This window comes from Alligator mississippiensis, chromosome 6 (assembly GCF_030867095.1).
Source record: "Alligator mississippiensis isolate rAllMis1 chromosome 6, rAllMis1, whole genome shotgun sequence".
NCBI classification, from domain to species: Eukaryota; Metazoa; Chordata; order Crocodylia; family Alligatoridae; genus Alligator; species Alligator mississippiensis.
In genome coordinates this window covers 58189898-58206773 of record NC_081829.1, presented here as the reverse complement: position 1 = coordinate 58206773, position 16876 = coordinate 58189898, and the positions used below count along the sequence as shown (strand labels likewise).

At 45.3% G+C, this 16876-nt stretch overlaps 1 protein-coding gene across 1 annotated transcript in view; it reads left to right on the top strand.

Annotated features, from left to right (window-relative positions):
* The first annotated feature begins 6127 nt into the window (after positions 1-6127).
* Positions 6128-16876, top strand: part of SGPL1 (sphingosine-1-phosphate lyase 1) — a 44791-nt gene continuing 34042 nt past the window's right edge. Inside the window, exon 1 of the mRNA XM_014609365.3 lies at positions 6128-6398. Within this exon, the coding sequence (XP_014464851.2) occupies positions 6396-6398 (3 nt within the window). The 5' untranslated portion in view covers positions 6128-6395. The remainder of the gene's footprint in view (positions 6399-16876) is intronic.

The following is a 16876-nucleotide window of genomic DNA, read 5'->3' as shown; positions in this document are numbered from 1 at the left end:
TCCTCACTGACTGTGGCCCTGGCAGCGCCTCCCCTGGGTCCATCAAGGATTCCAGTGGGGGGGGGGGGAGGTGCCCCGGTTCCTGCTCAAAAAGATGGCAAAGAAATTGTTAAAGAGGTTAGCTTTGTCATCTGGTGTGACTACTAGATTTCCTAGTGTATCCTGCAGAGGCCCTACATTACCCAGTACCTTCTTTTTACCCCCATGTATTTATAAAAGGACTTCTTGTTATCCTTTGTCCGGGATGCTAGTCCCAGTTCCATCTCCGCCTTAGCCTTTCTAACAGCCCCTTACAGTTCTGAGCAATGGAGGTATAATCCTCCTTGGTAATGGCCCTCCCTTCCATTAGGTGTACGCCTCCTATTTGGCTTTGAGACACTCCTGGATGCTTTTGGTGATCAATGGGGGCTTTTGAGCACTCTTGCCCCCTTTGATCCACGCTGGGATTGTCACCCTTTGGGCTTGGAGGATCGTCTCCTTAAGGAACCACCACTCTTCTTGAACTCCCAACTCCCCACCCCTCCAGGACCTCAGTGCCTCCCCAACTAGTCTTCTTACCTCATTGAAATCCACTCTCCTGAAATCCAGAGCTGTTGCCTTGCTGCAGGCCTTTGACACCCTGTGCTGGATGGTGAATTCCAGTAGGTGATGATCGCTATTTCCCAGGTGGTCGAGCACCCACAGTCCACTCACCAGGTTGTCTCCTGTGGCCAGGACCAGGTCCAACAAGACATTTCCCCTGGTGGGACTGTGCACCTCCTGGGTTAGATGGAGGTCCTGTTACTTGGCTAGGAACCTACATGAACAGTCAGGCCTGGCCAACTGCTCTTCCCAGCAGAAGTCCGGGTAGCTTAGGTTACCCATGATGTCCGCATCCCTTGACTTAGCTGCCTCCCTGAGCTGACCTGAGAATTCCTGGTCCAACTCTTCCCCCTGGTTGGGTGGCCTGTAGTAGCCCCCCACCATTAAGTCCCTTTCCCCCTGACCCCCTTGTATTCTGACCCAGAGCACTTCAGTCTGCCCCTCCTTTGACCCAGTGCTGTTTATTGAGGTTGTGTATTGCTGTTTGACGTAGAGTGCCACACCCCCATCTTTCCTCCTTGTTCTATCCCTCCTGTACAGCCTATAGCCCTTGATGTTTACCGCCCCGTCGTATGTTGGATCCCACCAAGTTTCGGTGAGTCCTATTATGTCTGGGTTAGTGTTAGCTAGCAGGAGGGCAAGCTCCTCCTGCTTGTTCCCCATGCTACAAGCATTAGTGTAGAGGCATTTAAGGCCTCTTGGAGGTGTATGCACCGCCCCCCTATTCCGAGGACTGTCTGGGCCCCTGTCTCTTACCTGGGTATTTTTTGTGCTCGTTGCCTGTCTTGGCTGAGCTGTTCTTGTGGGTGGCTCTTTGTTTGGTGTTCCGTGGCTCCCTCTGTCCTCATCTTCCCCCTCTCCCGACGAGCCTAGTTTAGACCTACTGTGTATATACCTTCATACATTTCTTAGTTTTTTACGTTGTCTCTCCCGAAGTCTCTATTTTTGAAGAAAAGCATTTACCTTGTTGTTGAATGAGAAGTCTTGATAAGTAGAAAAAAACTATTTCTCTTTTTATTGGATACCTGCTTCCAAATGCCTAAAGGACTTCAAGGATTTATGACACATTACAACCTGCCTGACATCTGATTCACCAGATACCTGCCTGACCTGACTTACATTCTTCTTTTCCCCACCTTTTCTCCCCTCCCCTGTTTTCTGCCCCTTGTTCTCCTGATTTCTATTTCCTTTTTCTTTGAGAGCTTCTTTTTTACCTTGTATTATTACCACTGTAGTGTTTCCTTTTGGCTTTCCCCCCCCCTGCTTTCTTCCTCCTCCCTTCCCTGTTTTACCTTTTTGTTTTTCTAATTTCTACCTATTTATATTTTCACTGACATCCTGTCACACTTTTAGCTTCTCTCATTCCTGTTTTCCTGATCTCCAGCTTTTTTCTTTTTCACAGACAGCCTCTTTTCTACCTTGTATTCTATCACTGTAATATCTCCCTTTGGCCTTTCTTTCCCCTGCTGTCTTCCCCCTCCCTTACTTGCTTCACCTTTTGTCTTGCTAGTTTCTACCTATTTACAGTCTCACTGACATCCTGCCACACTTAGCTTCTCATTCCTTGGAGTCTCAGACTGGTAGAGACTCCCTATGCCTGAAGAAGGGTGACTGTGTTTTAAAGCTTGCTAAGAACTTTCCCCCAGCTACTCAGCTGGTCTAATACAAGATACCACATCTACTCAAAGAACCTTGCCTGCCTATGTCCTTAGACCAACAGGGCTACAACCAAAAACCCAGCTAAAGGACTTCAGGTTACTTGAACTTAGACAGGTGTAACTGGGCACATCTGGGCCTTGGGCACTGGCAGTGCACAGGAAAGCAGCCACAACTGTTTGGTGGTGGCAGTGATCAGACCAGCAGCACAGTAGCTGCTATTTTTGGACCTCCCCTCTTTCTTTCCCTCCCCCACCAAATCAGTGCCCAGGGCTGTTGCCCTGGTCCCCCCCCTCCTTATTTTACTAGACCCAGAGAACACTTTTCTAACTTTGAATGCTGACTACTGAGTTTTGGCTTTATTACTCTAACCTCCTTTCTTCTGCAGTACCTGCTGCTCTGTAATTTACCATGTGAAATTTCAGAGGGCTTTTCATCCTTATCACGGTGGAAGGCAAGAGAGCATAATCTAAAGTAGGCATTTTGTGTAAAGATGGTGATTTTTGGCAATTTCAGACAATGCAGATGAAAGGCTCTGCTAAATGTATTGATTGCCTTTACAACATTCTCACGCTCATGATCTAGGTTTTGTTTTGTTTCTGTTAAAAGATGGCTAACGATTCTTTTGCACCAAACAGGTGTTGTCACATAGTACACTTATATAGGAACTCAACTTTGACTAGAAAGTGAAGCTCACACCTAGCTGTGTGGTTTCCTTTCAACAATTCAAAAGGTAGCAACAAGAAAATCAAGTAGGGGTGGAAAGACAAGTTCAGATAACTCGATAACTCCAACTGTTCACCCCAAATGTAACTAACTAAGATTTTCCTTTCTGTATGCTTTTGTACTTCTCTCCTCACTCACTAGGGTAATTAGTTTTTATACTGGTGTAACCAAAGAATGGATATATGGTGAACTACACTGATCTAGCTTACTTGAATCTGGTGCAGATTTATTTTGGGAAAAATTAGAGATATACCATGGTATCTGTTATATCTGCAGCTTTTCATTAATAGCTTTTGCTCAATGAACACAAACTGTTACTTGCCCCCTGACATCTAGGGGTAAGGTGCCTTGATAATGCCTACTGCAAACAGCTACCCAGGGAGAGCTGATTGTTGCTGTACTAAAGTGATGGAAATGACATCTATGTAAATATGTTGTTTGTCCAGGCCTCAGCCCTGTGAGTTTAGATTTGATTTGGTTAGTACTTGCTGTAGGAGCAGGGTCCCAGTGTCTGAGCTCTTGTAACACCCTCTGTAAGTACATGTTCACTCCACCCTTCTCATATAGTTGGATTCTGTACTCGATCAAGCACAAGTAACGGGCATAAAAGATGGAAGCAAACAAGTAGTCTGGTAAGGTAAGGAATGAAACTAATTTAATGAAAGAAGGCTTATTTCATAGAGAATTAAGGTTGGAAGGGACCTCCAGAGAACATCTAGTCCAACCTGGAATCAGTCTGGCAACCTCGGCTTTATTAACACCATGCTCTAACCAGCTGAGCATTTGAAGAATGAAGAAAACAATTTTCCCAAAAGTTTTACTTCTGACAAAACAGCACATGAATAAACACTGAGTCTTCCAATGGAACCCTACAGCCAGGCAGATTTCAAAACCTGCTTGCCTTAGAAACTTGCCTGACTTCCCGCCAGCTTGCTTGTCCAGCTCCACAGCAGCCTGATAGGGGCTACAGCCTCAGAGCAGCTCCAGTGGACAGGCTGCCTTAGGTACAGGGATTCCAAAGCTTCTACATTCGAGCCAGCTGGCCTGACAATGCTGGAGACTGCTTGAGGAGCCTGACAACGCTGGAGACTCTCGGCATAAGCTGCTGGTTTCATGGAGCTGGAAGCTGTTCTTCATTTAAGATAGTTTTAAGGAATTTTTAGTATAATTTATTATGTAACTATGCAGGTGGAACAATAGCATCCTCCTCTGCATAAAAACGTCACTGCTTAAAACAAGAAATGCCAAGCAGAAGTGGCTGGATTTTTCTGCTGTATTTTTTTTTCCTTGAGTTAGTTTGTGTGTTTGTGAAAGAAACAGCATGAAAGAACACAGAAAGAGAAGAAAGTACCAGGGACAGAGATGGAAGTACTTGGGTATGAGATGACAAGCAGGAGGACTTTTTACATAAAAGGCTGGGTGACAAGAGGTTGGGAACTGGAAACACAGAACCTGTTCTCAGTTTGATTCTTTCTATATTCAGGGAAACAGAACACTGTATATTCTTTGCAAATAAAGCTGGGGAAATACCATAACCACGATGGTGGCAGGGGAAATACCCTGGCCTAGGTAATGCAATTAAAATGGCAGTGTGTGGTGAAGGGTTGCACACTTGTCTGCTTGCAGACATGACTCCGTATGAAAGCCTCATGGTTAACTTCCCACTGGCCAGCTTCCAGTAGGAGGATCTTGGCTACACGTCGATTTTTATGGAAATGGGAGACTCCTCCCTAGCTTGCTTCTAGGCCCATAAGCCAAACTTTGGGACATCCAAACCCCAAGGTTCTGCGCTTGGGCCTGCATGTAGGATGCTGGAGGAAGTTTGCCGGCAGTAGGGCCACATTTGGTCCTTGAATGGATTTGGAACTGATTTGACTTGGAACACAACACATTTTCCTTAAAAAATAATTTTTTGAATAAAAGATACGACGACAAGTGAAAGCACTGGAATGAGGATGGGTACATGTAACAAGACTGAAATAGTTTAATTGTCAATGTGTGTTTTGGTCTGTCAAGTGAACCACAGTGTTTACTTGATGGTTTGTTAGAGGTACAGTTATATTTTTTTGCAAATAAAGCAAGCATAAAAGATACTCATCTCTATCACCTGCTTTTTCTTCCTTACAGAAGCAACCTGCAAGGCTTGCGATTTTTTGCTAACTGCTTGAATCAACCTTTCACCTAATTCTACACTTTGGTCATCCTCCCATCGCACACAATGTCTCCTTCACCTGCTGCAGGAAGGCAAGGTGGTGTATACAGGTTTCCCTTGCCAACCGCTGAGGTTAGGTTCCTGAAAGTTCCCATGGCTGGCAAAACAGTGGTTGGCAAGACAAAAGGCTTATGGGAAAAATGGCAGGTGATGGGCTGATGTGCGGCCAATGAAAACTGTAGTTACTCAAACCTGTATACTGTGGTAGCCAAAATGGTATATATAATATTAAGTGTGGATATTCAAAACCATGAACATGTGCTCCCAGTGGCTGCGGGGGCATGGTGATGGTGGGAGCACAGCGGCAGGAGCATGGCGGGGGTAAGTGGGAGCTCCTGCACACGCTGCCAGCACTGTTGGTGGCAGGGGGGATGGCAAGTGGCAACCAGGGGTCGGTGACTGCCCGCATACACTGCTGGCAGTGGTGATTGCGGATCTCCTGCAGACGCTGCTGGTGGCAAATGGCCTTTTTGTACAGGGTGCACTGCTATGTGCAGGGGGTGCACGTACACCTGCACGCACCCCCTATGTGTCGCCCCTGTTCAAAACTGGCTGGCGAGGGAAACCTGTATAATCTGCTGTGTTGCAGAAAGAGACCCCTGCTGCTGGGGGAGAACCTGCAGGGGCCACACACCAGGGCCCTGGCCAAGCGGCAGTGGCTGGAGTACCTGTCCCTGCCGAAGGCCCTGCAGGACTTGCGCTGCGGGACAGATCCGCTTTGAGTACTCCAGTAGTGCAAGGATCCTCCTGCAGGGTCCTGAGCTCCCGGACAGGCGAGCGCCGGGCTAGGAGCTGCCTCCCGCTGCGGCGCGGGCGGCCGGGGGCTGTGAGGGGCCCTGGGCCCGGGCCCGGCCCCGAGGGCGCTCCCCCGCCGGGGCTGCCCACGTCCTGGGGGCGCCAGTGGTGCTGCCGGGCTCCCTTCGCACAGCAGCGCCGGGGGCAGCAGCGAGGGCTGGGCCGGCGCCCCGCCGCGGGCTGCCCCAGGCCCGCCCGCCGCGTCCCGTGTGCTCCGGCAGGGGGCGCCGAGGCCCGGGCGGCGTCTGGAGCCATTTCCGGGCCGGGGCCGCCTCTGCCAATCTCAGCGCGGCCGGGCCGGGCCGGGGCGGCCCCGGGGCGGGGCAGGGCGAAGTGCCACCGCTCCGCTCCGCTCCGCTCGGCCGGGCACAGAGCAGCGCAGCGCGGCGCGGCGGCGGCGGTGGAGGAGGAGGAGGAGGAGGAGATGGTGAGCGCCTCCCCGCCCGGGTCGCGTCGGGCCTGGCAGGAGCCGGCCCCGCGCAGCATCGCTCCGCTGCCGCCGGCCCTCGGGCCTTGGCGGGCCCCACGGTCACCTGGTGCCGGGGCGTCCCGGGGCCTTCTCGCCCCTCTCTCGCTGGGAGCCCCCGGCGAGGCTTGGCTTGCCGAAGCCCGTTCCCTGGTGCGGGTCACCTTTGGCAGGCTGGCACTTCCCAGCTGGCATGGGGGTCCCTCACCTCGCCCGCGGTCTCCCCAGGGCTTGTTCCCACCCCCCTTTCCCTGCCGAGGAGCTTAATTGAAATCCAGGGATCTTAACCAGGCCCCCCACCACTGGTTTTATCCCCCAACCCCATTTGTTTCTGTGGGGCAGAATGTGGTATTTGCTTCCCCCTTGTTTCTCCTCCTTCCTAGTTCAGTTTTTAGTGCTCTGAGTTTTGGCATCCTGCTCTCCGCGCACTGCTTTTCTGTTCACCTGCCCGCCTGTGGACAGCGGCAGCCATGGGCCGCACTTCATTTCCTTTCCAAGAGCAGATTTGCCACATTCCCCTCATCATGCGCACTCCCAGGCTGGCTGCTCTGAATGCACACCTCTCCAGGAGTAAAGAAAAGGCTTTCAGTTTGGTGGCTGGGGAGGGATGGCGAGGTGATGGCCCTGCCTATCGCCTCAGTCGGGTAGGGTGCCTTATGAACCTCTCTCAGATGCTTTCCTAAGCTTGACTTCCAGTGAGTGGATTCTTATACTCAAAATCCTATTTTTCCCCCTTCAAACTGACGCTACTGCCTTAATGTTTCTGTGTTTGTTAACTTACTCTGTCGAACTCAAATACCTGATGAAGTGTAGGGAGGTTGGATTCCCCACCATAGCAGTTTCTCTGCAACATCCTTAAAGCTTAAAGTATTTTAGTGGGAGTGTAGATTAGTTTTTCACAGTCTCTGAAGCAGTTTGGTACAGTAATGCTTCTAGATAGCCTGGAGTTGAGTTGATGTGGAGGAGGTCTGTTTTGTTGGTAGAGCTCGAACACCTAGGTTTAGAGAAAGTTCAGGGATTGTTCTACTTCCTTATTGCTAATGTTTCTGTCTGCCACTGTATCTTAGGTATTTGTTAATACTAGATAGCTAATAACTTAATTTTGGAGATTACCATTTCTCTCTCTCTCTTTTCTTTTTCTTAACGCTTTAGGGCCTTTCATATTCAAATGCAAAGTTCTGCAAAAGGGTGAACAACAGCTGGTATAATAGTTGACATAAGGAAGGATGAATAGGCTTCTTTTTTCTTTACCCCTCTGCTCTGGTGATGAAGTCTGTGTAGCTGCAAAGCAAAGGTTTTTGAGTTGTGATTTCTGTCTGTACCTGTCTGTAGGAATTAAAAAAAAAAAAAAATACTGCATTGGGTTGAGGAAGTTTGTAAGAGCCAGATCTTTCATCAACTAGTCTGGTATGTGCAAGAGGTCACTCAGCTGAAACAATTTTTTTTTTCATTTGCCAAAATGAGGAAGTTTAGGTACCTTCCCACCAGTTACGTTGCATTCATACGAGGATCTTTTGCGAGAGAGATCTAGGCACAGCATATTAGTTGCATGTTGGCATGCATACCTGTGACTTCAGACATTGAGGATGTGAGTTTTCTTCCTTGAAATGTTCAGTTTATTAGATTTCAGTGTGTATGGCAAGAATTAGCTGAGTTTAGTTGTGAAATGTTAATTTTAGAACTACACAGATTGGTGGGGAGACATTCCTAAGTGTTTCATGGCATGCACGCTCTGATCTAGACTGCCTCAACACTGTGGGACTTGGACTGCATGATTGATCAACAGGGATCCTTGTTTTGTCTGATTAAAAAAAATTGAAAATTTTCTGATTAAAACTCCCCAAATCTGTGACTAAAATGAAATGCCACTATATATTTATAGGTATCAGTTGAACACAATGTTTTATTGATATATTTACAATTTTAAAGCAATTTGAGGCAAAGGTAGGCTTCCAATCACTATAATAAAATAGATTCTAAGGCTCTATACATTTTGACTTTTAATTCTGAGTTTTTTATCATGGAAAATCAGAGCTCCACCTGCCCCGTTCTCTCACCAGGATGCAGGTCCAAGCTGTCACTCCCCACCCACGCCCCCTGGTCCTGCTGGTGTCCCTTGCCCCCCAGCCCTGCTGGAGGGGGCCCACAGCTGCCAGGTCTATGGGGCCAGAGTCCCAGGTTCACAGCCCCCTGCCCTCCACAGCAGTGCCTGTACCCCGGCTGCTGCCTGTGGGAGGTGGAGGCTGCTGCAGTGGAGTGGAGCACAGAGCCCAGCTCCCCCCTCCCCACATGGGCGGCATGGCCGGAGGGGCACCCATCAGGGGGAGAGGCGGGGTAGGTGCAGGCTGCCTGCTGCAGGCTTTGGCTCTCTGCCCTGCTGCCCTCCCTTTGGGGCCTCCACAGCCCAGGAGGTGGGACCTGGCATGGCAGGGCAGAGTGGGCCTGAGCAGGGAGGTTCGTTCCTGTTGCTGAGAGCTCTGTGCCACCATGGTGAGGTGCCCTCTGCCCATTTGGCAGCAAGGGGCACAACTGTGCCACCACCCCCGTTGCTGCAGGGTGGGCACTTTGCCAGAGCTTGCAGCAGCAAGGAGCTTCCCCACCCAGGCCCACTCTGCTCTGCCCTGCCCTGCCCTGCCAGGTCCTACCCCCTGGGCCATACAGGCCTCGGAAGGAGGGCAGCAGGGCCGGGAGCCCAAGCCCGCAGCGCGCAGCCTGACCCCGCCCCTGCCCACACAGCTGTGGGGGGCACGTGCCCCCCACTCCTGCCCCCTTCCCCCGCTGCCCACTGGATGAGCCATCTTCACCTCTATCCCGTTCCCTGCTGGGGCCCTGCAGCGGCCCTGCAGCCACGCTTTCCAGCCCTGGGCCTCAAGCCCCTCATGCTGCTCCAGCTGGGCCTCGGCCCCAACCCCAGCCCTGCCCTGCCCTGCCCAACTCCCTCCCTCCCTCCCTCCCTCCCTATGGATGCCTCAGTGCCCTGCCCCCCTCCCCCCCCCCCCCCCGACTTACCTGCAGGGAGCCAGTCTCCAGGCTGCCTGGTGGCCATGTGCAATTGTGGATGTGTGAGCGCGCACGTGCACATGGTGCCCCCTGCCTGAATGTCCTCCTCCCACTTCCCCCAGCTCCTTGCAGGCTGGAACTTTGCCAGCCTGCAGAGAGCTCTGCAAAAGTGGAAAATTGGCATATTTCTACATTAAAACAAGAAATCTGTATTTTTCTTGTTTAAAAGGGAAAATCTACAGTTTTCCATTTTTCTGTGAGAGATGAAAAACCCGGATCCGTGTTGATCAGTCTGTTTTCTTAGTGGTCTCTTTGCCTAAGACACAGTTCAGAGTACACCATCATAACTTCTTGAAAACTTGTGAACCTTGTTTGTCTTGGCCATTACAGAGGCAAAGCAGCAATTTGCACATGATTATTGACTTCTGAGAAACGTCTAGTAAAGAGTTAGTAAGGTAGAACCTAGAAAACCCCACTTTATAGACAAGGATTGTGAGCCAGAGAAGGCTGGCTTGGCATTTTTCAAATGTTGGGTCATTACTAATGAATGATCCAGGGGATACAAGGGAAATGTTAGGTACTGAAAACTTCATTACAAGATAAAGCAAGGAAAATCTTGCTCACCCACTTGTACCATGTTCTTATCCTTCCAGGTAAAGTATCCTTTGTAGCATCTGCATGCAGATAAACTATAGTGGCTTGTCATCATTAGAATAGATTGATGCTTTACAGTAAACGTAAAGGGATTGTATTTATGGCAAATTGATATTTAGAAGAGGTCTCTGCACTATTGTGAAAGTCACAAGGCCAAAGAGCCTTGGATGTATAATAAATAGTTTCATTCAATTAGTGGTGATACTGATGGTTTTGTTTCAGGCTTGCATAACTATACTGGTAAAGTGTTCTAGGCCTTGCGCGTGCTTGCTTGCTTGCTTATTTATTTATTTATCCAAGTCCAATTACCATTCTATAGTCTGCTTTAAAATTGTGCCTTACTGCACAGTTTTAACTCTGTGATATCTCTAACAGTCTGGTATCATTTATGTAGTTCCATGAAAGGTAAAATATGTTGAATAAATAGGTTTCTGCTTCAAGGGGTTTATGTTCTCATGCCTTTAGAAGTACACTGTGGTCCCAGAACAGAACGCGCAAACTCTGGGTGAATGAACAGAGAAGACTTATTTACAAACAAACAAACAAACGGAACACACTCATACATGTGGGTGTTTTTAATTTTTTTTTTTAATTCAGAGAGCTCTTGTGCCTCAGTGAAGTTGAAGAGTAAGTTCGTTTTGGAAATCGTTTTGGATTTTAAGCATAAAATCATTGGCTCTTAAATTAATTGTGATGTTAGCTTTATGTTGATAGTGCTAGGTTTCCAAAGGGCAGAGGCCGGAGGTAAAATTTTCCAAATTGTTGTAAAGCAGGGGTGTCAAACATTGTCACAGGCCAGGTCTGGCCCATGGGCCTCCTAGAATCTCCATAAATATGGGGACAGAATGAGAGGGGGTGGGAGCTACTGTCATAATCCAGAGTACAGAACCTCATTGGGGACACTTGGTAGTGATGGGGGAGGCAAGCAGGAGCTGTTTCTATCCCTTCCAGCTATCTGATGCTGCTTGCCCTGCTGCTGCATTCAACTTCAGTCTGCAAGGAGTCCTATGGCCTGGGTGGCTTTATGAGTTTGACACCCCTAGTCTAAGGGACTTGCCTAAACTGCCTCCAAGCTGAGTTTGGGACTACTGAAGAGAAGCACATGCTACTTCTACATAGTGTACAGTAAAGCCCAGACGTTAGACATTGTAGCCAGGGTAGAGCAGTCCTGGCCATGTGCCCCAGTGCTTTTCTTAGGTTGTCAGTCTTAGGCCTGCTTCTTGACATACTTAGGGTCACTCTAAGCTGACTTTACTGATTAACCTAGCATGAGGTGAGAAGAAGCAAATGGTCACAGTGTGTTTGGGCTCAGCACAAAGTTGGTCTACCACTTTAAGGCCTTTCAACTTTCTGAAATTTTTTTGGTACCAAAATCTTACATTTTGCATGTGAAAACTTGCTCCTATTTTATTTTGGGCTTCTTTGAGCACTTCATACAATTGCCTAGTCTTTCCAATTTGCTTAAAGTTAACATCCATCTGTCTAGTTTTAATAGTTGTTTTTGTTCTCTAAAGAGGACCTTAAAAATATAAATGGGAAAACATTATTTCCTGTACTATTTATTCAGTTTTGGTATATTTTTTGTGCTAGAGCTAGACTTAGCTGTAACATGGGCAATCACAGAATCATAGAAAATTAAGGTTGGAAGGGACCTCAGGAGTTCATCTAGTCCAAAGCAGGACCAGCCCCAACTATACCATTGCAGCCTTGTGAAGCCGGGTCTTAAACCTCGAAGGACAGAGATTCCTTATCTCTCTGGGTAAGGTGTTCCAGTGCTTTACTACCGTTCTTGTCAGAAAGTTTTTCCTAACATCTAACTTAACCCAATGGCTTCCCTTGTGGCAACTAGAGACCATTGCTTCTTGTTCTGTCATCTGCCACCAGTGAGAACAGCATAACTCAGTCCTCTTAATCTGTTGAGACTGGTAGTAGCATAAGTTTTCCTCAGCTTCTGTCTTGTATCAAGAAGTTACTTTTCTAAGTAGTGGGTTTTCATTTTCACTTCTGAAGAGCATTCCTGGGCATAAATATAATAAATTTAATGCAACTAAGTAAGTGAAAGCAGTTATCAGTTAAGTGAAGTATTAACATGAGTTGTGCATGCATTTCCTTCATCCTTCAATTCTGACGTGGAAAAGTCTATGATGCTTCATTCCTAGGGAACCCTGTACTTGCGCTTCGCTCTGTCAAAGCACCCTCATCCTTGGACCTGTAGCACAAATTCCAAACTTTGGGTAAAGTTTTGTAGTGGGGAGCAAATGTCTACCTATTCATATATACGTGAACATTACTTGATTTCATAAGGGCTGAGGGTGGCAGGCAGGGATGTTATTTCACCCTTTATTACACAAGCATAATTCAAAACAGGGCGACAAGTGTAATGAGTAACTCCCTTTGTAATAGCAGATAGGCGTGAGCAACCAGAATTCTAGTTTCATGTGCTAGCTATCTGAGGCTGAGTCCAGAAACCTACCAGTAGCTTAGATCTACTCCAGGAATGTTTCTCTTGTTTATTGGCAAAACAGGACTGACATGGATCTAGCTTATTCTAGCCCTGTTTGGCCCTAATGAAATAAATTGTACTAAGGCACAGTTTTACTGGCAGGGGTGTAGGTTGTTTTACTGGCATAACTTGCCTACACCAAGGACTTTTACTGACAGAGGATGTTAGACCAGAGATTACATCTCTTTCGTGGCCCCGTCAAACCTAATGACATAGACGTTAATTGAAGCAGACCTAATTTTAGCTATAATCAGAGGTGACCAGACTGTTTGGGGTTACTATCTAAACTGATATATTGTTCCTAAACACTCACCATCATAAGTTGCATGATAAAACTTTTTTTTCCCCTTAATATCAGGGTTTGTCAAAACAAGGAAAGCAAAAAAGGAAAATTTATCATGTTTGAGTCTTAGTATTCAAGTATAGGGGTTGTCTGACCAGATACAGAGCTGAACTTTGGAAAATACGTGAGTGTTATTTAGCTTCAATTTATGAAACGGTGATTTTACAGTGAGCTTTAAGCCAGCTTAATCAGCTGCTGACAGGCATTGACAGCAGCAGGTAGCTTTTGATTTGTGCCCGTGTCTGCTATACTAGCTAAATGCTAGGTAATACTTCAGGTCATTTAAGCTGGAGTTCTGAAGTTCACAGTTTAGTAGCATTTTGGTGCTAGGTGCTCATGTAGGTTATATCACAGAACAGAAACAGGCTTGTTGTAAAGACAGTAGTCCTTCAGTGTAATAAAATAAATATATAATCTTAATACTTTAATAATGTAATAATATATAATATAATAATACTATAGTGTTATTTTAATACTTTAACCATGAGTAGCTAGTGGCACTAGAAGGGAACACTGACGAGCATATTTATGTAATTGAAATCTACACAAAGTCCTAGATATAACACATATATAAGGTAGCTTAATGCCCTTACTTGACTCATATTTGTTTTGCTTTTAGGTGTTGCCCTTTGGAAATATTAAATGTACAACATCTTTTCTATGTTTTGAAGAAATAGTGCTCAGTACCTTGAAGTGACTTTTAAGAATTATAAACAGAGGGCCAAAGCTCAGGCTGCTTGACTGTTTTAACACAGAAAATGTGCTGGTCTATTGCTGAAACTGTCTTTCTAACTGTATCAGTGCCCTGTAACATATTTTGACATTTGGATACCTATACATAAAGAATGACTTGATTAGGACACATTTTTAATGACATAGTGCCTATAGGGTTTCTGTTGTTTCCTAAAAATAATCTCTGCCACCTTGAAAAGCTACTTTTGTGAATAATTTAGGGTATTCCTATAGGAAAACAAAATTCTCTTGGAGTCTATATTTTAAGCTGTTGCTGTAACAAACATGGTGCAGATGAATGCTGCCTTTCTGACAGCCACAAAACTAATATTCTAGTTGGGCTCTGAGACTAGTTAGGGCATTAGCAGCAGTGTAAAGTCCTCTGGTTTTCATCTTTCTGTTTTCTTAAACCTGAGGCTCAGGGACGTACTTAAATTCTAAACTTCTTTGCTAGGAAAATTTCTCGCAAAACTACAACGCTGAGTGTCATTAGGTTAGGCTTAAAAGGAAGTTTGATTCCTACCCACCCGCCACTCCTGCTTCTCTTAATGGCTTTTACTGTGCTGCCTGGGCTTTCTTCTTTTATGATGAAAAATTGATAGTGGCTAATATAGCTGCTTTTGAAATGGGATGGCTTCTAATGGATTTCTAAAGCAGGAACATCAGGATGTGCTCTTAATTCCAGTTGTTAAAATACTTCAGTTGCACAAGCTTCTTGGCATATCTATATTAATAAAAATGAATGTTGTAAAGGATAATGGTATACATGAAAATTTTGCCAAATTTGGGTTATTCCTAACATAGGAGTTTGGAAATGAAAAGATCGTCTCAGGGAGGATTTTCTTCTCTTTACTTGTTAAATGGTCTTGTAAAAGTTGGTGAATTTACTAGTCTGCTAAGGAGTTATTATGAGTGAGTAACAGAGTTTTTAAAGTAAAAAAATGACCATAGGGCATAGGAGCAGTATTAAATTTCCCAGCAAAAACAAGAAAACAACAACAGCAACGAAAACCCCCTTGTGGGGCTTCTACAGCAGACACATTAGGACAGATTTCAGTCTTTCACAAGGTCCTAGAATTGGTTGATCTTAGTGTTGATGAGACAACTGATCTCAGCTCAGCCTGTGAAATAAGTGGCAGTGGAGGAGATCTGAGGTTGAATTTTTAATCTTATAAAGCTCAAAGTATTTTCCTTCTGTTCACATGTGATCCATAGTTGCGCTGGGAATGTTACTGGTGGGAGAAGCAGTAATAACATAAAAGCTGTCTCTGTGAACAAGGTTACAAGGCAGAACATTGTTATCCCTTGTATTCAGAGGTTTGTGCCTTACAGGATTTAACCAGTGGGTCTCTGCTAGCACATGGGGGGAGAAAAAGAAGTAAATGGTTAATATAGTTGTACGGTGAACTTTGAGTGTTAGTAAAACTAGGACTTTTTCTCTTGCGTAAAAGTCAGCATGAATACTCGTAAAATTAATGCCTAGGACTGGGAAAAAACCTGTCTTTTTATCTCAGATATATAGCCCTACTGAAAAGAAAATTTGAATTATGTCAGACCTTGTATTCTGTAACATTTGGTGGGGGGGGAAAGGAAGGGGGAAAGTCTGGGTGGATCAAATATATGAAGACACAGCATCACTATAGATACTTAAGAACAATAACATTGGAAAAGATTTAGTAGTTCTCATTTTTTTTATTGTTCTTGAATAATATTTTAGATGTTTTTGAACTGTATAACATCTGTGATCCCTTTGAAGTCACTGATGATTTATAGATAGGGAGCTCAGCCTGTTAACCAGTCGTATAGACATTTAAAATGATATTTGTTTCCTACAAGATTAGAATTAATCTATAATGCTTGAAAAATAGTCTAATTCCATGTTCATCTTCTTTCACATGTGAAATAGCAAAGGAAAATAGCTGGGGTTTAGGGGAAAATAGCATAAGATTCCCTTTTTGTACTCCTCGGCTTTTTTATTTATCAAGTGATCATGGACAGTTAGTTCTAGAAAGTTAAGAAAATCTTTTGTATGATAGGGTTAAAAAATCATTTATTTGCTTGTCTATCATACCACTGTAATGTTGGCGACGTTAATATTAGGGGAATTACAGATGGAACCTGTGACGAACATGTTTTCTTCATGAGTCTCTGAGAGACTCTGTGTCGCTCAGGATGCCAGTAGCAGGGCAGTAGCTCCCAAGTTCAAGGCTAACAGCTTTACCACTGGGCCATCCTTCCTTCTAGCAGCATTAGAATTATGTACGAGTAATCTGAAAGAAGTCTGTAATGGGGGTAGCATTTACAACAGCAGTCTATGAAATAGGCTATTAAATAGTAGCCTGTAAAAGTAGAATTTATTGGAAGTGTAGCTCAGGATGTTCTGTGGTGGAACGAGGTACTGGAGTCTTTGCAACAGAATATCACAACCTGGCCTACAGTTTGTTAATAATGAGTTGAAGTAGTGTGCAAGTTGAAGAACAAGTTTGAACTGCAGAGCAGCGCACGGATCTACATGGCTCTTGTAAAACTGAGCAAGGGCATGGTAGACTAAGATGTATATAGCATTTTTGTTCTTCCTGGTTCTTTAGCTATTTAAAACAATGTCCTATTCCCAAATGGCTTTACTGGTTCGATGGCAGACATGTCTACATATGCATTGATGTGCTGTGGTTACTGCACATTAAGTTTAGTACCTGTAATAACTAAACAGGTACTGCACAGTAGTGCCAGTGCATGCCTTTAAAGTATCGCTAATATACAATAGACTAATTCTACTGTGCAATAGCACAGTTTTCACCATGACACACTAATACTCAGTAGAATTAGTCTACTGCACATTTAGCATCTTGTGTAGACATGTCCAGTGTCATTCTTTTAAAATGTGCTTCTTATGGAGAGGAAAGCTGTTGATTTTTGCAAATATGGGGCTTGGTGTCAGCCAACTAAGCAGTGTTGGCACTCATTCTATTTAGATTTATTATCTATTCTATTTAGTTGATTACAATGACACAGTATAAGTTATTGTACCTTCATAGTGAGGAATCTGCGTTCTGAAATATCACTTAATATTTGGTGGTACTCCAGCACTTTCCTGCCACGGATCTTAAATGGTCATAAAGAAATCAGTACATTAACAAGTCATTCTCCTTCCTTCAAATGTAGTTCCAGCCATACCGTTTTTCCTTTGCACCAGCTAATAAACTAAAA